This window comes from Drosophila ananassae, chromosome 3L (genome assembly GCF_017639315.1).
Source record: "Drosophila ananassae strain 14024-0371.13 chromosome 3L, ASM1763931v2, whole genome shotgun sequence".
NCBI lineage: Eukaryota > Metazoa > Arthropoda > Insecta > Diptera > Drosophilidae > Drosophila > Drosophila ananassae.
Genome location: NC_057929.1, coordinates 9986237 through 10012635, shown reverse-complemented (window position 1 = coordinate 10012635; position 26399 = coordinate 9986237). Strand labels below are relative to the sequence as shown.

The following is a 26399-nucleotide window of genomic DNA, read 5'->3' as shown; positions in this document are numbered from 1 at the left end:
TGTTGTACTTGTTGTAATGAAGGTGGTTGTTACTGTTGTTGTTGTTTGTTCTTGTTGATTGGATTTGTTGTTGTTGGTGGTTTTTTTTTTCTATAAATTGGTTGGTTGTAGTTTTTTGGGCTTTTTGGTGACTGAGGTGCTAGTTGTTGTTGTTGTTCTAGTAGTTGTTGTTGTTATTATTATTGTAATGCGGCCACTAACTTGTTGTTGTTGTAAATGTTCTAGTTGTTGTTGTTGATGTTGTAGCTAACTGCAAATATGACAAAAGTATAGGTGAGTAAGGTGAGTTGAAGTTGTAATTGAAAGAAGGTTGTTGTTACTGCGGCACTAATTGTTGATTGTGAAATAAAACAAAGTTTTCATTCGAGTTTTTTTTTTTGTGTATAAGTTTAAGTTTTTCATTTATTTGTTTTTCGTTTCGTTTTTGGGATTTCTGGTTTAAGATCAAAGACTTGTATTTTATGTACTGTTTGTTTTTGTCGTGGATTTGTTTGAAGTGGCTTGTAATGTTTTGCAAAAATTGTTTACTTTCTGTTTCGTTAAATCCTTGCTGCAACGCTTGGCTTAAAAGTAAATTTTTCAATGATGTTTTACAATTTCATTTCATTCATTGTTTCTTCTGTTCTTGTTTTCTCTATTTGTTTTTGTTTGCATTTGCACTACAGCGATTTCATAATTAGCTTATTCTTGATTTCTGATGCTAACAACATTTAATAAATAGTAGTTTTGAATAGTTGCTAATAATTTTTTCAATGTGTCCATTACTTGTTTGTGTGTGTGTTGTGTATGTGTTTGTGTGTGTGTGTATTTGTTAGTTTTTTTTTTTGTTTTTGACTGTTTATCCTGTTTAGCAAATTTGCTGTGCAGTACATGATATTTTTTTGCTTTTTTTGGTTTGGTTTGTTAATGCGTTTGCCTCGCCTGATAAGATTGATGTATATATATATAAACGTATATATGTATATATATGTATGTCTGTATGCATGAGCCATATAACTGCTGATTATGTCTGTGTGCCTGTGTGTAAATGCGACGCAGAATTGTTTCAAAAATTAATTCATACATAGTCGAAAAATTGGTTATCAAAAGGACATTGCTGTGATTATGTTGCATTCCATAGGCTTATACATATGTAAGTATCTTTGTATGTTATGTAGCGTTTATTAATGAACGTGTATGTTATGTTATAATGTGTACTTAGTATATAATGTATAGGGTTCTCTGTCAGAGTGTGTTTATGTATGTATATAAATGTATCGTGTTAAGTATTAAGTGTTAATTTACTTTGTTTCTGCTTTGACATTACTAGCTTATTACATTCGTTACCATTATACGAATTATTAACGATTCATCAACTAAACACTTAGAAAGTTTCGATTTAAATTTGTCTCTATACGGTATTCGATTTATTTCGGTTTATCCTTTTGCTTTGTTCGTGGCCCTATACCTTCGCGTCGCCCACAAGTATGCTACGCTTTTCAGCGCCTCGTACAGTCACGTCCTAAATTATAAGCACCCGTTCCCCGAACGCAATGCAAAACACAAGACTCGAGGCGGAAACAGCGAAAATTTTTTATGTTTTCTCTCATGCTTTAATTATTTAATTTAGTTAATGAGATTGTATTTATTCGGTGGATTAGTTTAACAAGTGTATGTGTGTCTGTATGTGTAAGAGTGTGGGCTGTGTGTGTTCACGTTTGTGTGCTGAAGGCTGGTGTCAAATTTCGAACCCATTTCCGCCACACAGCAAACTCTAAATTAAAGTATGAACTAACTAAACTAAACTAAACTAAATCGATCAACGAAAATTTAACTAAATTGCATATTAACATTGCTATTATTATTATTAGATGAGGGTGTCTGTGTCTGTGAGTGCGTTAACCGAACACAAGTCAAATTATATTGCACACGTTTAACGGAACAATTGCGGTTTTGTCCTCAGCTTGAATCTAAATTCGTGTGCGTTTCCTGTTAAGCATGGAAGTGTGTGTATTAAATGTCTCTTTATGTGTGTGTGTGGGTATCTGTGTATTTGCTTACAACCGGTTATTGTTAAACGGAATCGTCATGGTAGCCACATTAGTGTATTGATAAACTGCAAAATTGCAGAACTCGTGTGTGCCTGGCTGGGGCCTGCTCTCCACAGGTAAGAACCGCAATTATTAATGCCTACATTTCGAACTATGCACCAGCACACATACACCGACTAATTGGAGCCCGAAAGTATGGAGCAATTGTTTCCAGCTACCCAGCCACTTCCGGATGGGGGGTAGCTTAAAATTGCTAATAAATTATTTCGAGAGCCCCGAGTACCCCAAACTCGTACTCCTCACATGGGGCAATGGGGATGTGGGAGGGTATTCTTGAGCGGAATATTTTGTGCTGCACGTCAGGGAACTAAATAATGTCTGCTAAATTCCAGGCCTAATTCTCTAATACTTTTACAAAGGGGTTGCATGGGGGATGGAAATGATTTTATTGAATTTAATTTTTCTTCGTTTCTTGCAATTTCGTTTATGTTGCGTTACCTTTTTTGTTTTTTGGTTTTTTTTTTGTTTTTACATACTTGCACACTAAGACATATAGGTATGGTGTATAATAAGGAATCGTCAGTATATATTTATTTACGTTTCTAATACATAATAGACATCTATTGGAAATTCAAACGTGCTAGCATTTGCTTAAGTTAAAATTACTCATATTATTTGATTTGTATTAGTTTTTCTTTTTTCAAAATTATCACCAGTAATTACGCGTACGACTACACTATGCAGTTGTCCGTTTGCCCTTTTAAAACTTGCCATCGTCCATAGTCTGTCTGTGTCTGTGTCTGTGTCTGTATCTGTATCCTGTATGCTGTATCTGTGTTAGCTTCTTGTCTTCTGTCTTTGTCTGTATTTGTATCTGTATCTGTGTTGTCTCTCTTGTGTAGTGGGGTGTAATTTGTGGTGTAATTATGTAAGGTTTGGCGTTGACCGCCAAAAAGTATTCGCTTCTCATACATGTAATTGCATTACTTATAACGCCAAAGTAACTTTTGCTTTTTAATCCCATATTTTCTGGTTTTAGGGTTTGGTTTAAGATTTTCTTGCGTTTTAAAATTGACTCGCGCTGCTTCATCGATTTATTAAAAACTATATTTGAATGTATATATGTGGATGTGGTGTCGTATTACTATGTATGTTATGTTCTCTGATATATATATATATATTTATATATAAATATTTATGTATATAAGTATTTGTATGTGTGTATGTAAGTATAAACTATAAGCCTATAAGAATATAGTTGTAGTTGCTTCATCTTTTTATTTTTCATTTTCATAGTTTTAATTTTTTTTTTAGTTTTTTTTGTTTGTTTTTTATTTTATTTCTCTCAATATGCACATGCATTCTAGAATATTATGAATTCGTTTCGGTGTACAAAGTTCTTGTTTTGTTTAGTGTTTCTCATTTGCTTTTTTTTGGGATTGAAATAAAAAAGGTATTTATAGAAAATGATGAATAGAAAATCACTTGATCGTTGAGTTGATTAGCAAGTTGGTAAATTGGTAAAGTCATAAATTGTTAAGCTTGTAGTTGTAACTCGTTTAAGCGGCATGGAAGAAAATAGGTCGAAAAGCCAAAACCAAAGACAGAAACTGACTGGCTGGTGTGTCCCTTTTTAAAAACTTTTTCTCCAAATGTTTTGCAATATAAAGCTCAGTGAAAAGACACTAGAGAAACACCAAGGTTCCTCGGTTTCTACTACCATTTTTTAAAAAGTATTTAATGTACCCAGTTTTCAACTCGTGTGTGGTGTCAGTGTTGCTGTTGTTGCTGTTTCATAATTGGACGGTTTCACAAATTTTTTTTAATAATTTCATTTTGTTTTGATTCTTGGTGGTTGTCAATTCAATATTGAATAAACTGGTCCATTTGTGTAGTTGGTGTCATTAGGCGAATTATCTAATGAACTAATACGAATTGGTATCGAAATTGCACTCAAAAATTTGGAGCAACCAATCGAAATTGGTGCTCAGAACGAACCAATTATATTTGGATTGGGTGGACAAGTTGAAGAAAATGTGAGTTTTACTTAAAAACAGCACCTACCTTGTACCCCATGCGCATTATCTTTATTATCTTGGAGTTGAAAACTACGAGGCAATTGCAAACTTATTCTTAATTAAAATGAAACGTACAAGAAACTGCTACATAAAATTACATGCAAATTGCAAATAGCAAATGGCAAAATGGCAATAGCCAGCGGTTTGGGCCTTCGTAACAAGTTCGGTAACAAGTCGCTGACAACCTTCTTCAAATGATTTTTGGTTTCGATTTCAACAAAATTGCTGTTATAACAAAATTTTACTAATTTTCATTTTTTTTGTTTTGCTTTTATTCAATTTCGAATGCTTTTAAATTATATTTAAATAATTGCTACTAGGAGATTATTTTCTTGCTAAATTTCGATTTGAAAACAAAAGGTAAATGAACTCAAAAAATTGTCCTAGGTATTCCAAAATTGAAAATGATTTTCAAATAATACTTTGAAGTAAATACTTTTTACAAATGATATCTTAATGCTATTTTATGTTAATTATTTGTATTCTTTTTTTTTTTTTGTTATGTCTTTATACGCTTACATACAATTCTTATTGGCGTTTTTATTTATTTTTTTTGTTTTTGTAAAGGATTGTAGGGATTATGTCTGAATGCAGTTTAGCTGCTTATTGAAAAGTGCTCCGGGTTTTTTGTAGATTACTTTTTGCTACTTTGAATAATGCCTAAATTGTATAATTTCAAAACTCAGGCCCTTACATTTGAATGCTTCAAAATTTTGATATGTTCAAAATTCAGGATAACACTAGATTATTTGGCATATTATTTAGTTTAGCTTTTCACTTCTCTCATTCATTAGCAGCCGTTCATAATGCCCATAAAACAAAATGAAAAGGATGTGCGTTCTAGGACGATGATTAACTATTTATTTGCTTTAAATGCTTTGCGAGTTGAGTTTTCCATTGAGTTAAGTTTTATTCAAAAGCAAATTATTTGTCACGTTTCAATTCCTATCAGAATGCTTAAAAAACCTGACAGTTGACAGTCGCTGGTGAAATCGAATCAAATCGAATCGAAATAAAATAAAAATGCAATTGCCAGATACTTTTACATATATATTTATATCAAAAAATGAGCGCGCATGTTACAAACTCTGGGCTTAAAGTATACGCTTTAAAAAATAACAACAAAAATTAAATATTAAATAAAACAAATTATATAATTACAAGCATAAATATATTCATGTTTGTCTATATAATTAACTGAAGTTGCTGTGCGAAACAACAAAATCAAGCAGCTAAGAATATATACTCGTAAATTTTGTTTCAATTTTTTACTCGTACGAAATTAAATGTAAGAAAATAAACACAAATTCCATTCCATTGTGTCTCTCAAATGTCAAATAAAACTATTAACAATAAAAATTCCAGATTATAATTGTTATATTCATTTGTATAAATTAAATAGCTACCAAGTTTATTTATATTATTTATTATAGTTTGTTAATTTGATTATGATCTAATTAGGAGCTTCAAGATCGTTGTTGCTTTATCTTCTTAAAAATTAATATTCATTAAATTAACGAGATTTTTTATTGATTTTTATAATTAGTTCCCGTTTGTCATTGAATCGTGTTAATTTAAATTAAGTACAATAATACCTAATTTTTAGAGAAATAATTTACAATTAATGATTAAAAAACAATTTACATAATAACTAAGACACTTGAAATAATTACACAAATAATTACTAGTTATCGAAATGAGAGATTTGCAATAAATTAAAATAGAATTAAGAATTTTTTTATAAAGCCCAAATTGCACATCGATTGTTAAATGAATTATGAAATGATCTACATGGAAGCTTAACTTGTTGAAGTCAAACGATACGACGATACGAGAAGTGTGAAAAAAATTCGTTTTTCGGCCCTAGCTTTATGTATTTGTGTATTCGTTGATTTGCATTAAAAACAAATGTCATATATATATTTTTTTAGATATTAATATATATATATATATAGAACAATGCCCTGTAGAAAGGCAGTTATGAGCACAGATTTCTTTGGGTGTCTAACTGCCGCCTGATCGGGTTTCTAAACATAAAATTATACAACGAAAGTCGAACTCAAAGATAATCATATTACAATATTATTTTTGCATCTTTTATGTTAAAGTTTTTTTTTTGTTATATTATAGTTAATCTAACATACGCCTTTGATATGGTGTTGTTGCTGTTGCTTTATTGCTGATATTTTTAATTCTTTCCATTTTTTTATATCATTTTTTTTTCTACTTTAACCGCATTTGCAATACGCCCTATAACCCATCTTTAGTAGTAGCTTTGCTTGGCTAACTTCACTTGGAGTTCTGAAATGTTTGGCTCTGTCTTCATTTAATTTTTAAAACGCCTCAAAAATATGTTTTATTTTTGTTATATGTATGCCGTTTTTGTCTGCATGCTTTCGGAACTATACTAGATGCTTTTGTTTTATTTTCTGAATTTCCCTTAACTAAATCATGTATGTTAAATCTTTTGTCTGCCTTAGCTTGCATTATTTTGTTTTTTGTTTTTGTTTTTTAGTTACTTGCTTTTTACATTTAGTGTAAATTAAAATTAATTTAAATGTAAATACAAATACAGCTCATACATATTATTTTATGCCTTTTTTAAACTTTGTAAATTAAGCACAAAAAGTATGTTATCGTCTTGTCTTTTCTGATTTTGTTAATAGTAAAAACATTGGCTTGTGCAAGTCGTTATTACCATCTCATTAATATATCTTTTATGTTAAAGTAAAAAATTTAAAACCAACTAAAATTAATAAATTTCATTTAAAATTGCTAAATTTTTGGTTTTAATTTACACAAACATTATCCTCTGAATATATTTTTGTTTTTGTTAAGACTTTTTCTCACGCCCGAATACTTTTCGAAATATTGTCCAAAGAAATGTTTCTTTATTTTCCCCATTTTTTGTTTTTCATTAATATATTTTTTAGTATTCGAATTCAAATCATATTACATTAACTATACATAAGTCTGCTGAAGGTTGGGGAGATTGGGGATCAGAAAAGGAATAAGGGTAGTATTTTATATGGGGTGGGGGGCTAAAAAACAGAGGCAGGTAGATAATTACTTCCTTTTAACATTTTCATTTTTAGGTTCTGTTTAAAGTTACAATCATTTTAGTTTTTTAGTTTTTTTTTTTTTATTTTTATTATTTTTTTGGTTTAAATGTTTGTTTTGTATCAATTAAACATTACATAGTTTACAATTGGTTGGAATTCAATCCGATGTTTTCTTGTTGTTGTGTGAGAAAGTCCTAATCTTCCATTGTAACAATAACAATTTTATTTTATTTGTATTAATTTCGTATATTCTTTTTTTTGTTGTTGCCACGCAAACGCATGTAATGTAATGTTATGTGCAAGTCAAGTGTTAATCCTGTGTGGCTTTTAAACGAGGCCATATCGTACATAGGCTGTCATACTAATTATCTGAATTGATTAATTATGAATTCAGTAAATCTATGCAAATGGCTCGTAGAAAAGTTACATGCGTTTGCGATATAGTGGGTTTGTAGTTCCCCTGTCTTCAATGAATTGTAATTGTAATTGATTTGTAAGTGAATTTCTCAATCAATTCAAGTATCTTGTTGAAGTCATCAGTATTTTGCATTCTGCTGCAGCATTTCTTCTCCCGATTTCATTATTCTTGCTTATAGATATTCTTGTTTTGTTTTTAGTTTGAATTTCGAATGTGTAAGCAATCATGTTGTGTTTGTTTGTTGATTTGTTGCTGTAGCTCCAGGTTGAGTGTTAAATGTTGTCATCTTGTTCTCTGTCGCTACTTGCAGTTCCTGTTGTTGGTTGTCTTTTCCGTATTCCGTATGCCCATCTTCTTTTTCCTGTGGGATTAATGGTGTGTTACGATGTTGCCTTGTTGCGTTGTTGTGTTGCTGTGTTGGTGTAAAGTGTGGTGTAAGCTGGTTCTCGGTGGCTTGCTTACACAATCGTAATCAAATCTCAATTATAAATTTCCACCTTCGGCTCGACCTCGTTCTCCTTCTCGATCATACCCTCGCTAGTCGCATTGTTCCAGGCGCCGTTCATGCTCTTCGAGGACGAGAAGCACAGCTTCATAATGAATGGGAATTTGGTGCCTAATCATTGAGAGGAAGAGAAGAAATAATGGCATAAAATATATAGAATTCGATGGTATTTTTATATCCTGGTAAAATTAGTTAGGGTGTAGTATAGTGTATAAGTGTTGTATATTCTTGAATTTAGTTTTATTGATTTTGCTTGGAAGAGAGTCATTGTCGTCGTCTTCATTGTAAGCCAATTGGCTGGGAGATGATGGGATGATTTGGAACAGGGAAGCTGCTTTCGGATTAAAACAATGCAATTAAAGCCCAAAGGCTTGAATACTTCAACTGAATGCCAACTATGTGTGCATAATACATTTTCAATGGCACAAATATGAAATTTGTAACCCGATTGGGGGTGAGAATGAGCCGTAGCATTGCCGGCAGCATATTTGCGATTCGAACTTTCATTTGCATTCGCATTTCGCATTTGCATTTCCATTCGCACTGGCACAAATGTGCCAGAGTGTTTGCATACTTTGCACTTTAAATTACTATTTACCATGCACTTCGAGAGCATCCTTCGCATCAAATCTAGTCTATATGACAATTTATGCATGAGCATTGTTGGCCACTTTTCCTCTTAATCGTAAACAACCGACTACAATCTGTCTCGGTTGTAGGCGTGTCAATGTCAAGAGGTTCAAGAACCAAGCTGCCCGCGAAACTATGTCGAATTAATATTGCCCATGTAAACAAGGGCATAAAAATGCGGAATTTGTGGAGGTCCTAGTACACAACTCTAGGGCTGTTGAAATATTTATGCGAAAAGTTTTTATCGGTCGTCAACCCATTTGTAACCGAGCTGCGAGTTTCGAGTTGCTAGACTAATTGTAGGAGAAACGCCGCCAGCAACTGGCTTCTGGCGACCCATTTATGAATAACTGCAAACTGAAATTGTTTATCTTAATTACCAAATTAAAATTTTCAACGCAGGCAGCACACAGCAACGTAACTAGAAAGTTTGCTGGCCAAAAAACAGCCAAAGAAACATGAAAGGTTAAAGTTTGCACTGCGAAAAGGGATAGGGTTGGAAGGGTGGTTGGATGATGGTAGTTGGGTGGGTGGATGAATGGTCTTGGGTGGTGTGAATTTGATGTGCGGCTGGTGCACAACAGCAAAAGTCGAAAGGCCAGGCAAAATAGCTGCCAAACTTTTGCTGCCAAACAGCAGCAAGGAGAATTTTCTGGGTGAAGAATAAAATTTATGTTGCCTACTTATTGGGGCGTGTGTTCTGGAGGTTTTTGATGAGAGAGAGAGAGAGAACGTGAGAGGTTTCGTTTCTTTTTTGGGGAGTGGCCACATATATATCTTGAATTCTTTTTCTTTTGAATAACACTTAAACACAACACTATCTCACCTTTACCCTCAATCGGCAGATGGTTGCACTTCATAATGGCCAACACTGCCTGCGAGATGTTGGGGAACTCGATCAGTCCCGATGATGAGCGCTCTGTCTTCAATGGGAACAAGCGCACCGAAGTGGCTGGGACATCCTTAATGTTGAAGATGCCAATCAGTTGGTCCTCGGTCAAGCCGGGCGGTGTGTTGAAGAAGTGCAAAATCTATAAAAATTCAAATAGAAATTCATTAGCTAAAGATTAATTTAAATTGTATAAAAGATTAAATTACCTTGCTCGGTGGTTGAATACGATTCTTGCTGGCCTGGGCTGGCGATAGGAAACGATTGTTCTTGGAGCCGGTGTACTCCTTGAAGCTGGGTGAATGATCGGGCAGCAAGAACGGATTGATGACCTCCGATAGGAAGTTCTGCTTCGAGAATGCGATCTGTATTTTACCGCCAGTGCCTACGGGAATGTTGTTCAAATGTTGTACGCAACGCTCAACGGCCACCGAATCGCCCATTTGCACCATGGCGGTGCCCTCTTTGGTCTTCAAGAACTTAATCTGCAAGAAAAAAAAGGAGTAAAGGATTAAAGGTCTGTTCATCACCTCTGTAGAATTTCCTGCCCAAAAAGTGAGAAGGAAAACGCCATTAAATCAAGTTTGTCAACTGCCATATCCCCAGCACCAGCAACACCCCCACCACCTCAATCGCAATTAAATTATATGCTCCATCAGGCCCACACTATGTCCTTAAACTGCTTGCTACCCGGATGACCCCTGCCCAGGGGTGCCTGGTTGATTGAATTCTCTTGTTGCTGTCATCTTGCGTTAAAGCCAGCAGGAAGGGCGTAACCGTAGAGTCCCACACATTTTCATTGAATTCAATTTAAAATTTTCCTTCAAACGCAATTATATAACAGAATGGCGTCCTTAATTCTCCATTCAATGTGTGTCCTGTGTGTGTTTGGATATATATCTTATACCCCCCCTTTACAATTGTTATGCCTTTTTTGGTCCTCTCGCCCTTATTGGGTCATCAAAGTCAGCGGCGTACGTGCCCAATTGCCAAAAATGGCTGAAAATATTATCATTGCCTTAGAATTTTTGAACTTGACAAATATTCGATATGTCATTTGACACTTTTCTAACAAAAATTCCAATATTGCTGAAATGGCAAAGTTTTTGAAAAGTTTTGTTTATGGCACATGATTATTTAAGCAATTTACTTTATAACTCGCCAGGCTAGCAAGCAAAGTAATTGACCATAATAATTTCCCAAACAATAATTACAAAACTAAAACCCAGAAAGCAAGCTGAGGAGAAAGTGAAAAATCAATGGGATAATTCCTCCTCCGTTCATTCACTCGCTTGGCTTGGCTTGACTTGGTTGGCTAGTTGGTTGGTTGGTTAGTTAGTTGCTGCATTTTCAAATCAATTTGCTGGCCGCTGCAAGGCATTGAACTCAATAGAAAGAGGGAGGAGGTAGCAGAGGCTGGCTGTATGCTGTTGCTGCCACAGGGGTTTTCAATCCGAAACTAGTTTTTCGCAATTGACCAGCAAAAGCAGCGCCGCACTATCGACATGGTTGGCCAACGAAAAATACAGAAAAACAGAGACTGACAGAGCACCTGTCCAAATTGGGCGACCGTCGCTGCAATTTCGTTTTTCCAAATGCCTTAATTTGACGTATTGATGTCGGCGTTTTGCTTTTTTGCACGCACAGTACAGTGTGCTTGGCATTTAGTAGAGTTTAGTGGCGACCAGTTTTTAAACAGCTGGGATGACCTTGTTTAATAAATTATTTAATTATTAAATATTGCCACTGTCCTTGTAATGAACTGGCAAACAAAGCCAACCAAAGGGCAGGGAATGCCACGGCTTGATGTTGTGTAAATGGGGCAAACAATTTGCTTATAATTAAACCAAGCCCCGCTTGAATCCCCAGACATATCCGCATATTCTATACATATATTTTATATATATATAGTTGAGCTTATGGAGTGTATCCAAAGTGGGTCGCAATCAAAATGAATACGCCTGAATGGAGTATGAATGGTACTATACCAAGGGTGCGAGTTTAGTGGAGTGAGCTGCGGATGGGTTGGAAATATGGGCGCTGGCCAAAAGTAAATAAAAACTAAATGAGGCTTATCGGAATCGAAACCAAAGCGAGACAAAACACGAAACGAAACAAAACGAATCATAAAAATAAAACAATGTATAAAAATAAATATAGACCATAAATCAGTCAAGCAGAAAGCGGCCAGATAGACCTTTGAAATCCAGGCAGAAACAAAAGGATAATGAAATTACAAACATGCAAACATAAGGACGAACCAAACGCACTTTAAATAGAACCACCCCGTATAACCCGTGGGCAGGGAAGGATGGTTGTTTTTTTTTCCTCTGGCTCTGGGAAAATCAAAGAGCGGTTCATGGATGGATGGTCACTGCTGGTCAACAGCCGCAGCCACAGTGGCGGCAAACATTCGGTGCGTGTCTAATGAGCTGTGCCATGCTCTGTTCTACCAATTCTACCACCACCCCTGCCCACTACTCTTATCCCCCCCCTTCAGTGAAACCCACGCGCGTACGGTGGGGCGTTAATTAAAATGCGACCCTCCACAATATTCGAGCTTTGTTGTGCAATGTGGCATGGTGTCTGCTCTGCCATTTGATTTAATTGCTCACGCGCAGAGCAAAGGCGGCAAAGGCAATGGCTGACCTATGCTCCCCAATGTCCTACCATCCTGCCACCTCATAGACCTCCCTCCTACAGGTCTCTCCCCTCCACACCTCTCTTCCGTAGTCAATTTCCGTACCCCATATTGTATCCAAATGTTTTTTTAATGCGTATTTAATTGAGTGCGTGTGTTTTGTTGGCCTTTAAAGACACTCCACCGCCTGTTTTAAGTAACTTTTGCCCTGTCAGCAGCTTGTCGATGAGTCCTCCCGCTTTCTGCCCCAATTTTGTCATGCCATTTAACCTGAAAATCAATTTGCTGATGACTTCATCGCCCCGGTCTCGAAAATAATTAACCAGATTGCTACGTTTTCCGGAAGGAAACCACCCGGATCCTTCTGTACACCATACATACATATATATCAAAATTAGGAATCACAAAAATTCTATCAATATTCTCAACCTAATGGCTCCACAAGGGTCTACAAGTCCGGACATATTTTGACAGCCATGTTTTTTAGCCAGTTTTGACATGGCTTGAAATTTCCCACCTAATACATTTCTCGACAGGTTAATCAAATTGGTAATATGAAAGGGCGAATGTTTATGCCAAACCCTATTAGGGGGCTGTCTTATTGAAATCCAATCCTGTGTGTTGCCTGTTTATCCATAATTTACAGAAGACACAGAAGATCCTGGAAATGGTTTCCCATGGGAATCCCATTAGCACCAAGGGGAATGAAAATAAAGAAGCTGGGAGGATGCGATGCCTGGCAAAGGACTCTCCGTTCCATGCAACGGAACGGCACTTTGATTGAGTGGCCATCAATTTCTCATTCGCAATTCAAACATGTCGGCCCATAAACTGATGTGCACACACACACACACACACTCATACAGTGGTGGCCAAACAAACAAACACACCCACATAAAATACACACACACATACCCGACTTTATAATGAGGGAACAGTCCTGGCTTTTCATCCCGTTAACTCGGTTGCATAGCGACAGGCTCAACGAACCGAGAGAGATGTGATGGGGGTTAAAAAAAGGAAGAGAATTGGTAAAAAAAAGAAGTGGAGAAAGAGTGGGAGAAAGTGGCGGAACCAAGGCGAGTGGGCGGAAGAGAGAAATGGGTGGAAAATGTATGTTTGTGGCTTAGCCAGCCAGTGAATAATGTTTGCGCATAATCATTTTTAATGGCTAATGAGTAGTTTCCTTCTCGGACAGGAAGTTGGCAATAAATCCCGCCCTATGGTCATCCCACGCCCCTAAAAGCTTATCCCCTGCCCACCCCCACTCTCTCCCGCTTCAAATTGCAAGTGTCAGAGCCAGGAACCAGAAAGAAATTGCCGCGCCTTGAATTATCGTGGTTGCGGTTAGTGGCCAAAGGTCACTGAAATAATTGGATAAAATAGTTACTAAAGTTTTAAAGTGGAAAATAGCTCTGGCCCAGATTCTATTGAGGCATTAAGGATTCATATGGGGATATCCTTAAGCATATAACTCCTTTGTGGCACTGAATAACCTTTAGCTTCCTGCCACTTCAGGGTGCAGTGAAAGTGGTTCCTAGTCGTGCGGTTGCCTTGACTCGCTTTATCACAGACATAAACTAAACAAAACATGTCAGGGGAAGTGGATGGTAGTATGGCTCTCCGCTCCTTCGGCGATGTCCTTGGCGGGGCGCAATTGTCAAAGGACAACCACACACGAGGGGGCGGGAATTCATAGTAGCAATAAAGTGAAAGCTCTGGCTCACGCCAAAGAAGTTTTTAGCATTCGACTTTGATGTTGGTGGGGCAACCAGCAACCGAACCAACAAGCTTATTGTTTGGTGGGTTAACTCTATGCATGGGTGTGTGTGTGTGTGTGTGTGTTTGGGTGGGTGGGGTTCTCAGATAGCAAAGGCAATGGGTCTCCTTGGTGGCTGCACTAAATGCTCCCCAAGCGTGTTTTTTCCCTTTCGCTGGGCGACTAACAATGAGCACATTTCGAATTGTTATTCGGCAAAGTGTTTTTGTAATGGATTTCTTTTCTGGTCGTCATCGTGTTTTGATTTACAAGCGACTGCCAATCGTTTTGTCAGAAAAAAAAATGAGTATATGGTGGCTATAACCCATCCTTTTTTCCCCAAAGGCTTTATCCCCTCTATTCCCCTGTATAGAGCTGATGACGCTGCATTGATTGCTGCCCCAAAGGAAGCACAGACATACATGCTATATGGTGGTGGGGATATTAATCTAAAACGCTTTATCTAAATGTGTTTTTGCCGATCCAACTGGCCTACACTAGGGCGCACTGTCCTGGCTTCGTCCTTTTATAGCCTCTCGTTTTATTTGCACATTTACAAATGGCCCACATACACAAAGTGCTCTTGCTCTGGTTCTCCTCCTTGCGGTTGGCTTTTCCAGTCAAAAACACCTTTTTTTTTCTTAGCTTCTCTCAACAGCCTTCTCAGCCGATTTTGGTCGCAAAGTGCTGACGACTGAGCAAAACGGCGGCAATGAAATGCGTATTTCTTTTTCTGGCTTTCTGGCTAAGTGCAAGTGGAGGTAAGACTTGAAAAAAAGGGTACTTCGAGCTCTTTAATCCGAAGGAGTGGTATAGAAAGGACTGACCGACTTTAAATTATGACAGAAAAAACCTAATCTTCAGTGATTTATTATGGCGTTTCCCCACCCATTATTACTTTTATGAAAAATTAAATATAAACTGATTGAAACTTACCCGTGCCACATTGCCGTACAGGCACACCAAATTGAAGAGTTTGTCCGTGTTGGAAGTATCGTGGTCCAGTCCATAGACCATCATGACGGCGCCCTAAAGAAGACCAAAGATGAAACTCAATTAAAATGCTGTTGTGTGACGAAAAAGGGATATACAATCTTGATTATCCCGTGGAAAAATAAATATAAATTATAATTCCATTCATTAATCCACTTGATACTCACCTGAGCCTGTCCTTGCTGGGTGAAGGCCACGGGGGCATTGCGTCCGGCAACCACACCGGCGGGTTCCTTCATGAGGCCAGTCGGATGGATAGCGGCTCCCTTCCAGTTCTCCGGCGTGGTGGGATGGTATTCGGGGGCTCCGAATGGTGGGAAGGCGGCGCCTGGTCCCAATAGCGGTGGCTCTTTAAATTGACAAAGATTGTGCGATTGAGCTGGGGCAACTAAATGATGTGGTGGTTGTTGTTGTTGTTGTTGTTGGTGGTGGTGGTGATGTTGATGTTGAGGTGGAAGTGCTTGTTGTTGTTGGTGGTGAAGTTGTTGATGTGTCGGTGGTGCATGTGGCAGTGTTGTAACTGCATGTGTATTATTTTTTTTTTTCATTTTTTTGTTATTTTTAATTCATGCAACAACAATCAAAAGCAAAGCATAACACCAAAAATGAAAAGAAAAAACGAAAAACAATTTTTTTAGTCGTGCCAATTGGGTGAAATAATAAAAAATTATGCTTAAGACTAGTTATTGTTGTTGCATGTTGGAAGCATTACAATTAGTCATCATATCATTGCCGCAAAGTGCACAAAAGTAGAAACTAGTAGTTCTAATACCCAAAGAGCTATAGACATCCCACAGACCGGGCTAGGATTTCAACTGGAGGTTGGGGGAATCCTAGCTGTGGTTTTTGGCCGGCTGTGGCCTTTCTTCCGGCTGTGGTTTGGCATGTAAGTTAATTGAATTTTTGGCAGGCGCAGAAAAAAAAATTGGTCTGCGTTGTTGGTCTTCGGGATTCCATTTTGTGTTTTGCTTTATGGCGGTTGCATCACAAAAAAGGGTGCTTCTGAGGACCCATCCCCCCGCTATCGGTATTATCCGCAGACCAAAGAAGGACGACAATAAACGAACCTCTACCCAAGAACTGTAATTAAAGTCAACTACTGCGACAAACTGCCAAAATGTCGCGGCTGTATGGCTTGGCAGGCATTTAATTAACTTTAAAAGTGTCACCGCTACTGCCTGTCGACTGGCAGGCACATGCGAGTCTCTAGCCTTGTTTAACCCAAACACTTTAACCTAATCACTCGAAATGTTGAAATTGGCTGAGAAGGAAACAGCGTCACGTTGGAAACTCGATTTGCATGGCACTGTTTGTTATGCCAAAATGGCTGCCCGAGTTGCCATTTCAGAGCGGTTTTTGTTTTGATTTGATTTAGTTGCAACACCAGAGCATCACCACCACCACGTCCTCACCGGTTCAGCTGGCACCACCACAGCAGCAGCAGCAGCAGCAGCAGCAGCAGCACCACCACCACCAGCCACCTCGTCACGGATGGTTTATTTTGGACTTTGGGGCTACCTGACAAAATATTTGCATAAAAATCCACACACTCTCCACGGAAAGTTAGAAAACAAAACTAAATAGAAAGAAAAAAATCGTGCATTTTTATGTCGGTTGTTAGTTCGGCTAGAGCTCCTGGCCGCCAGGATTTTTTTTTATCCTGAGAGTCGAGTGGAGTGCAAACAACACAAATTGATGCAATTTTTCACAAGCCCCTTAATCCGTTTGAATTTACGTGAAAAATTTTAAAGTGGCTTTTTGGGCCAGAACTTGGCTAGGCACGTTTCAATTCACCAACTTTTGCCGCGTAAGTAAATAATCCGCGGGCGTGTCAGGACCCTCAATCACTCACTACTATATTCCAAGTTCGAGTAAGCCTGCGATAACTTAGCCCAGTCAGTCAATAACATTTTGGCCATGGCCCGAAGCACAAAACATAGTTATTCATTTCAAGTAGACCACCGCCTGCTGCTTGGCCTTTAATTGAAATTCACTGGCTTGGCAAGGGGCAAGAAGCATGCGGCATGGGGCATGGGGCAACGGGGCAACGGGGCGTATGCGTGATGGCAGTGAAGCGAAATTTCTGGTAGGTTGTCCCACCAGTACAGCTTCCCCCCGAAAAATCAGAGAGGTTTCCTGGCCAGAGAGGCGGTAAGGAAAAAAAAACTAAAAAGAAAAGAAATACACGCCCCCGAGGCTGTTGGGTCCTCTCATCGTCCTTGTCGTCGGAAGCGTGCCTAAAATGTTTAAGCATTTTGGGGAATTGTTGCATGCAATTGCTGGAAAATGTTTCACACGCAAGGCGTCGACGGGAAAACCGAGCAGGTGTAAATTTTCAACGCGCACAAATTATTTTAGATTATGTGTTCGACATGGCAGCGAGCCGGGGCGGCGCAGGCAGGATGGCGGCAGTAGGCGGAAGTTGGAGTTTAGTTTCGTTTTTATGGAGCGCCAAGTGTGTGTGAGCTGGAAGCCCTCCTCTACTTGGTTGGCTGAACCGCAATCATTTGCATATTACGTATACGACACGATTAAGTGCTTTGTTGGTTTGCAATTAACTGAGTAGGAACCGAAACCAAACAAACTGTTAGGGAACTAAACTGAACTAATGTTTAGTGGCACGTGTAGGTAGAATTTAAGCTTTGTTGCAACACTAACCTAACGAGAGTGGGCCAAAAAAAATGCAAGTATCTGCAACAAAGAACACATTTATCCCGCCAAACCACAAAGCAGACTGTGGTGCAGAAATCCATTAAAACCCAGCCCCCTACGTGCTGGGGTGGTTTATGCACCAAAAGCTAGACAAATAAAAGCACGCAGCCACCTACACCTACCCACATTCAGCATATGGCTGCTGGATGTTTTGGGTGGTGGTGCTGCTTCTGCTGCTGCTGTGCACAAAGTATTTATGCTGCAAATTGTTGCATACTTTGTGGCGTATTGGCACACTTTGTCAGAGGGCCAAGGGGACGAATGAATATCCGAACTGAAAATGGGAACTGGTACGAGGACGAGGACGAGTCAGCAACAGTTGCCACAGTTGGTCCAATGAGCAGGGTAATTGCAGGCAAACAAACAAATTTATTTGCCTCCCCTGCCTCCACCCCCAACCCCCAGGCAGGCAGATCGTTCACCTTAATTGCAATTTGCTTAAATGTATGCTACAATATTTTTCAGCTCGCTCAGCAGTTCCTTCTCCTCCCTTATCTAAGCCATCCCCCCCAGTCCTTTTCGTCCTGTGCGGGTTCAATGATTTTCAATTTGTTAGAGTCAACTTTAGGGGGAGCAGCAAAAGCTGGAAGCTCGATGCGAAACTGTACCAAGAGCAGCATCGAGTTTTGCAGCAAAATATGCCAAGAGTCATGCAACGCAGCAGCAGGAGGAGCATCAGGAGCAGTTTGCTTGTTGACTGCCACGCCCTGGCCAAACGCCCCCCTGCGAGTTCTGCGCACTGTCATGTGACATTAATTTTTCCCTGGCCACCCCTCCTTGTTTCTTTCCACTTTCCGCGTCGAGGTTGTGTGTGCTCACGTCTTGCATAAACATTCCCATAAGCAGCTTCGAAATTGAATTTGTTTTCATAAGCAAAACTATTATGTTGGCAAAGAGTTGTTGTCTGTCCCTGTGTGTGACACGATAGCGTAAAACTGCTGCTGCTGCTGCTGTGATGAGCCCCACAACCCCGGCGTAGAGAGAGCTTATGAAGAAAAAATAGGGAAAAAATAACCATAATAGTGAAAAGATTGTGCTGCATATATAAGCTTTACGAAAGAATCTGATGAGCTGCTGCTGCGGGTTGATTATGTGACAATGCGCCTGATTGGTTTTTAATGTTCCCGAAAATGAAAAAAAAATAAAAAAATCTCCTCCTTTTCCGATAGTAGCTGGAGGAGGAGATCAGCATAGTGCCATTTGTTTCTGGGCCAGGATTTAAGCCTTTAACTGGAAGTGGCGCCAACGGAAATGCCAATGGTTATCAAAACGAAATCAAGAAGGACGATGGCAACAGCGATGGCAAGGACCCACGGCAATGAGCCAATTTATATGCGATACGCAGCAACGCGAGGCCTGTGACTTCGCAGAGAAATTAGTCCGATAAGCAGGAAGCCAAAAGTGGCGGGGGAGCAAAAAAGGATTGCGGCGGACTCCTCGCTTCTTTTATTTTTTTTGTTTTTACGACATCCTTGGAGCGATGAAATAAATTTGCGCTTAACTCTCATGAGCTTAATTACATTTACGGTGGATTTGAATAATATAAACGCATGTAATTGCTGTTTGTTGTTATTGTTGACTTGCTCTTCCCCCAAAAGGCAAACAAACCACTGCCACAGAGTATGAGAGGACACAACATAATTAGAAACGCAAAATGGCATTTAAGTTGTGTTCCGTGTGGAGCGATAGTAGCTGCCTGCCTGGTGGCACTGCTGTATGTATATTGTATGTGTATAAGGATTTATAATATAATTCATAATCACACAAGCATACAACAAATCGGCCTGTGACTCGGCCGATTGTGTGTGCTTAGCAAATTGGCACGGCTTGGCCTGTCGCTACCACCAGGCTGGCCTGGCACAGGAGCCTTGCCTAATTATCGCATTGGTAAACATTTTGGAAGAGGACGAGGAGCAGAAGGAGCTTTAATGGGATGCAAACACACATGTGCAATCAGTGTCACACCACCCACACTCGTCCACCAGAAAGCCACTCATCCACCCATTTATTGGTTGGCGGAGAGGTTCTTGGCCGGCTCTTCAATTTTTATATCCTTCTTTTCGGGTTGCAGTCTTGACCAAAGAGGACGAAAAATATAAAAAGCTAGAAAAGCCATGTTTGGTGACATTTCGAGAGGTCACTACCGCCACCACCAAGGCGATATAAGCCAGGCTGAAGGAGCTCTTTCCAGTGGCTTGTTTGTTGTGGCTGATGTATTGACACTCCACCGCCTCCAGCCGCACTCTGACCCGTTTTTCTAGCTAATGGACCTGTGTTTTATACTGCATATTTATGATTCCTCTATATATAACTATTCCCCCTATTCCCGGCTCCAGCTACTGCTGTCTTTGAATATATATTGAAACTTATTGCGCAGCACAACGGTCTCATAACAAATTCGTTAGCGTTACTTAGTTTTTTTTGCGCTTTGATAAACTTTGCTGACTTTTTTTGCGCCCCTCCACTTATCAGCGCTCTGGGGAAAAGCGAAAATCGATAATGTCATAAAAAATATTACAATAAAGGCAAAAAAAAAGTGCAACGGAAAACTATGAAAGTCAGTCGTACGTTGTGCAGCTGCTGGGGGATACAATTTTGATATTGTAATTTGCAAAATGGCACGATTCGCTAAGCGAACGAAAGACGGATAGAGGGGTAAAAACTGCAAGTGGCAAACGCATTAGCAAAATGTCCAATTAATGGCTTTAGAAAATTACACCAAAGTATACGAGGTCCTGGTCCTGTCCTGCCTGACAAAAAGCTGCCTCATTTTATTCTCACTTTTTTGTTTTGCTTCGCTTTGGTGGTGGTGGTGGTGGTGGTGTGGCGCCCAGCTGTTAAATTAATTATAAATTATTACGGACTGAAGCAGCAGCCACCATCGTCCTGCATAAATTAAACAAATGTTCACAGCAGGAGGACCGAAGGAAGGATACAACTTTAAGCGTTGATTTTTTGGCTCATAAAATTTTTGGCAACGCCACATTGGCCATAGAGTCGGCCCGCTTAGCTTTATGGCATAATTTAAATGCAAATGGTAGTAATGTGACGTGGACAGTGGGACGAGAGTCGCAGCACTTCAGCAATCAATTGGAGAGCAAATAAAGTAATCAAAACAATAAAGCCTTCAATAATGCCACAGGACGCTGATGAATGGCTGGCATTAAGCAGGATTGCCAACTGCTGCCTTGAGAAAATTTAAAACAGGGTATATCTCTACGGTTAGCCAGTCGTCGCAGTCATCAATCACTAGCTTTTGATTGAAGATAATCGACGCAATATTGCGTGGCATGGTGGAGTGGAGTGGAGTGGGCGAAGTTTTCCGCATCCACCTACATACTTTTTGGCTCTATAGTTTCCACCGAACGGAAGCAGGACTCTCTGACTCTGGTGTGTCCATTAGCGCTCGTTAGTCGGGGGGCAGATGTTGCGCGGAACAGTGGTGGTGGCGGTGCAAAAGTTCAGCCATGCGACGAAAGGGACATTGTACTTGTTCGACACGCCATCTAGCGACAGCCAGCAGAAGCAGCATCGTTAGCTGCGTGCAGCGCCACCACCGCGCCGTTGACAACAATTTGATTGATCGTCTTTGATTGATTGATGTGGCAGGCAAGGGGAGACAAGCTGCCGAAGGACCAGCACAACCAGGAGTAGCATCGCGACTTTAAAAAACCATTTTGCAACTTTTATTGATGCCCAACATAGATTTAATTATCCTTGCAACGTTTCCCCCTTTTTTTTGTTGGCTGGGGAGGCATGCTTTCGTGGCAATCCTCTCTGACCGCAACATGACACAATTTGTCATTTTCAATTTATTGAATTACCATAAATGTGCAAGAAGGACAATTTATATATTTTTGGACATGCGGCCCGGTCCGGCCCAGCCCGGCTCTGGATGTGCGGTTTTTGTACATGTTCCTGCTGTTTCTGGTGTTTTTCCTGTTGATCGTTGTGTCCCCCGAAACGAAATATTTGATTATTGGATTCCACTACGAATTTATTGTGGGAAGATGTCTGGTGCGGTGAAAAAACCACAAGATTTACGACCTGACAGTCCCAGAACCAGAGACAAAAGGTCTGTGCGTGAAGTTGCTCGTTCGGTCGCCCCACCACCAAAGTTAATTTCATTAATTTAAGGCAAAAACTACGAGCTAAGAACTGCATTAGGTGGGTAAATATAATTATTTGCCGTGAGACAAAAAAGCAAGGCAAACAGAAAGCACGAAATGCGCTGTCAATCAGCAAAAGTAAGCCACAACAATCAGGGCCCAAAGGCAAATAAAATGCCAACCACTTCACGGCAATAATGCCAGAAAATTAAGCCACTATGTCTCGTGTGTGTGTGTGTGGCAGTATGTGTGTATACACAACGAAAAAAAGGGGGGGTGGTATATTATTATTTTTGTGACGGAGACAACACAGCAGATGCAGAAGTTGGCCAGGATGAAGATAAACAAACAAAAGTCAAGTTTGTCTTTCGTGGCCGTGTTGGCCGTGGTACATCCGTGTGGTGGTGGTGATGGTGGGAAGAAAAGCGGATATTCCCATATGCCAATTTCCAACAGGGGTTCCATTTTGAATGAGTATGCAAATATGTGGCACGGCAAAGTCATGTGTATGTGTACTTGCCACATTAACTAAGTGATTGGCGGCCAGGACGGATGTGCGTTTAATGAACGCCCACATAAATCTTCGAGTGACTTGCCCGCTGATCCCATGGAAAGCAATCTTAGGGGGAGCACCACCACCACCGCCTCCAACCATAAACATGTCACATGCCCCACACACTCGACCCCCTCCACCACCATTCTACCTCTCTCCATTCACCCCCAATATCTTTTGGTATTTTTATGTATTTTTAAGTGTTTTTCCCGTCGTCTTCCCACCTGCAAAAATGCTCTATACGCATTAGTGGTGGTGGTGGTGGTGCGAACAGTGGGCGTGGCACCGCTCGTATTGGACAGTCTCAAGGCGGAACATTTAAAAATAACAGTGTACAGAGAGTCGTCACCAAGTGGCCAGGCCAAGCTAAGAGAAATCGTTCAGGGCACAAGGCGATGCTCTTGCGAACGCTTTTAGACAATTTGAAAATTATTTTTAGCGTTTTGTGCCTTGCCACCCGCAACCGCCGTCGGCTGTTTGCAATTAAAATTAATTTATTTGGCAATTATTGGCCATTGAAAGCATTTATTTTAATTATGGTGCAAATTTGTTCGGCTTCTTCGTCTTTCAGATGATCGTGTGCGTGTGTCTTACCGAAAATTATTCATATTTTTATGACACTCGCTTGGTGGGGTGGGAGGGAAGGCGTTGTTGGTCGATTAAGAAAATGAGCCATAATAATTGACTTGAGCATCAGGTTGGCCGAAAGCCCTAGACTGTAGTATAGTACACCATCTAGAATACCCTCAAAAACCCATAGCCATATAGATAAATTTCTATTGCTTTCTAGGGCCATCCAGCCCTTGGTCGACATTTTGAATGAAAATTGCGTGCATTGAAAATTATGCAAATGGTTTGGCAATAACAAGAATGCTGGGGAAAATGCTGGGAAATCTTGGGAGGACAACGACGAGGAGCACACCATCGTTATAGAAATGTTAATGGAGCCTCGTGATATAAACAAAAGAAAAGCGCGCTGAAGAAAATGCAATTGAAAATTCATGCAAGACAAAAAATGTAAATTGCATTTCGCTGGACGTCAGGGGGAGGACTATGCCAGAAGACCAGAGCCAGAATAATGAGAACCGATTCGATCCAAAACGGAACGGAACATCGTCCGATATTGATTAATGGCCGATGGCCGAGAATAAATTCCGCATGGAGATGAAAACTTTTCGGTACTGGTACTGGCACTGGCACTGGCGCGTCGTCTTTTGATCTTTACATATTTTTTGTGCTTCCTCCAGCAGATGCACTGTTTTATTTTGTAATTGAAATATGCCCCTCCTCTATACTGCACTGCAATGAAATGCCCTTCTAGCAATTGAAAATTAATTTCGCCGTTTACATTTCATCACAGAGACCTGCCCGCAGAACCCACTCTACTTTTGGCCTCCAGGACGAATGATTGATTCGATCTGTAAATGTTGATGTACTATATATGTCTGTATGTGTATTTGTTTGCTTTTCTTGTATGTGTATTCACTTTTGTTTGTAGTAGTAGTGGTTGTGTGTGTGTGTGTGTGTGTGTGTGTGTGTGTGTATGTAGTGTATGTGTAGTTGAAATGTGCTCTAGTTTCAAATGTACTTACGGCTCTCAAGCATAACAACATTTTCGGGTATAGAAAACAGCGACTTACCTAGAAAGACAAAAGAAAATATACAAATTAAATGATTTGTGCAAGCGTTGCTAAATAAAAAAGGCTAAAAAAAAAAATATAAAATAATAGATAATATATGGTATAACAATTCAAACAGTGAGTGAGTAGTACAATTCAATTGAATAATTCATCTGTGTTGAACAGAGTTTAGCGACAAATGTTGTAAAGGGGTAGGAGGTAAGGGCTGAAAGGGTTAAGGTATTGGTAAGAAATTGGTAAGAAATGAAAATGTCATGATGACTTGCAAGAAAGTCACCACTCCCAATGCCAAATCTGTCAAGAGAGCACAGAATTGCATACTTTGTCTCAAATTGTTACTATTATAGCTGGTTTTTACTTAAATTGGCCTAATAGTTGGCTAAAACTAAGCAAAAGAGTTCAATAAGCAATTGCCAAATGTCATTGAAGAAAAATTTTCTCGGTGAAAATTTTTGACAGCTGTCATAATGACTGGCAGAAAATTGATTTAAGAAACTTCCAGAAGAAAATCTAAGCTTTCAGGCCTTTTTGGGAATATCTCTTACCGTTAGATTGATAGCAGCCGGCGTTGAAAGCCGCGTTAATGGGCTGACGCTTGCGATAAACATTCGGGTTGCCCCCAAGAGCACCCATTGGACCGCCACCCGGGTTAGCGGCTCCCATCATGGCGGCACCGGCCTGGGTCTGGACGTAATTGTAGTTGCTCTTGTTGCCACCAAATTTTCGGGGCTGGGACACCACAGCACCGTGCAACAACTGGGCCTGCGGCGGCACCGATTGCGGCTGCTGCTGCACCGACTGAGGCGGCAGCGTTTGCGGCTGGGCGGTCTGCCATAGAAAGGCGCTTGCGTTGGCGTTCAAGTTATTCATCTTCTTGCAGCTTCTTCAAGGAAATTCGTTTAAAAAAAAAAAAAGAGTTCTTGTAACTTCTTGGCCAGTCAGGTAGTCGGGCTATTGAAAAACTTGTGCTTTTGCTTGGCAGCGGAACGTTTTCTTGAAAACTCACACACGAAACACTGGTATGAAAAAACCGAAGCGCGATCACAACGAATTAACGAAGGAACAAAAAATTTTCAATAACTCGGTAAGGTAACACAAACACAAATTTTATTTTTCGGGTTTTAAAGAAAACTTTTTTTTGGCTTTTTTTTTTTAGATATTATTTGTGGTTGATGTATACCTAGGTGTACTTTACGGTAAGACGTCTCTCAGACGAATGAACTATAGGGCTTGGGAAATGGAGCTCCTCAAACGAAAGGGCCTACTACGATTTGAAGTTTGATTTCAAGGGTGTCCACAGCCTACTTGGGAAGTACTATTTCAAGAGGGCAACTCTGCTGGAGTTGCAGCCCTGACCCCGACCCTGACAGGGTCAAGTGGTAACACTTATTTTATAACACTATTTAGGGTGACCAATTAAAAATAACAATTAGAGTTCAAAGTGAGGTCTGTAGTGAAGATAATGGTCACATTTTTGGGCAATAAATAGATTATTTTAGCGTCATGTTTGATGAAATCAAAAGCTAATTTTAAAAGAGACTTGTTGAAGAGAAGGGAGATCCTTTTTCTGCAATGGATATGCCACATTTGCAGTTCTTAAACAAAAGATACTTTGTCACCGCAGCACAGTTGCCGGGCGAGGGCGAGAAAGAAATATGGCACATGACAAAGCAAAGTTTCTGCTGCCAAAAAGCCGTGGCACTATCATGGTAGTCCCGCCCCCCCTTTTTTTTAAGGCATGGCATGGAAGAGCGGGCTCCCAGAATGCCGTGCCACGAGCCACGACGAGCCAGCCAGCCAGGAGCAGCCACGGGCCACGGAATGTGGCAGTGTGTGTCTGCGAGTGTGAGAGCGGAACGTGGCCATTGTGGCAAGTGCCAAAAAATGCCACACGAATGAGAAGTCCATTTCTGAAGGGGTTACATGGGTGGTGGTGGTGGTGGAGGCAAGGTGGTGTTGCATGGAGGGGGTGAGGTTGCATTTGCTAAAAGCACAACCCAAACAAAGGCGGAAAAACTTTAACCGCAAAAGTTTTTATTTACTCGTTGTTGCTGCTGCTTCTGAAAATCCACAGCAGGTGAAACTTGCTCTTCTTTTTTTTTTGTTTGTTGGCTTGCTGTATTTTTGTTGCAGTGCCACAAAAACATCAAAGTTGCATTAAGTGGCAAGCGGGCAACTAACAACCAAAAAAAAGAAAGTACTCTTTAATTGTATGCCGAAATTAGCTGAGAAGTAGTGGAGCGTGCTGGGGGGGTCTTATACTTAAACTTCACTTCGATTGACTCAATTAATGACATCATTCGGCCAATTAAAGTCAGTGAGAAGGACTGCTATTGGGGGACCATTTGCAAATCAGGACCAAGGGACCAAGTCGGAATCT

The 26399-nt window shown here is 39.8% G+C and overlaps 1 protein-coding gene across 30 annotated transcripts in view; it reads right to left on the bottom strand.

The window, feature by feature from the left end:
• Window positions 1-6533: 6533 nt before the first annotated feature.
• LOC6496019 (heterogeneous nuclear ribonucleoprotein L) overlaps window positions 6534-26399 on the bottom strand; it is a 100821-nt gene continuing 80955 nt past the window's right edge. For 12 of the 30 annotated variants that reach the window (XM_032450284.2, XM_032450283.2, XM_032450282.2 and 9 more), the window contains 6 exons: window positions 23972-24019; window positions 15173-15354; window positions 14949-15041; window positions 9822-10097; window positions 9550-9754; window positions 8050-8204 (listed from right to left, as the gene is read on the bottom strand). In XM_032450284.2, coding sequence (XP_032306175.1) covers window positions 8068-8204; window positions 9550-9754; window positions 9822-10097; window positions 14949-15041; window positions 15173-15354; window positions 23972-24019 — 941 coding nt within the window. In that variant the 3' untranslated portion in view covers window positions 8050-8067. Of the gene's footprint in view, window positions 7950-8049; window positions 8205-9549; window positions 9755-9821; window positions 10098-14948; window positions 15042-15172; window positions 15526-23971; window positions 24020-24564; window positions 25252-26399 lie in introns of those variants that run through there. The other 18 variants (XM_032450291.2, XM_044715389.1, XM_032450292.2 and 15 more) reach the window with 11 other exon arrangements.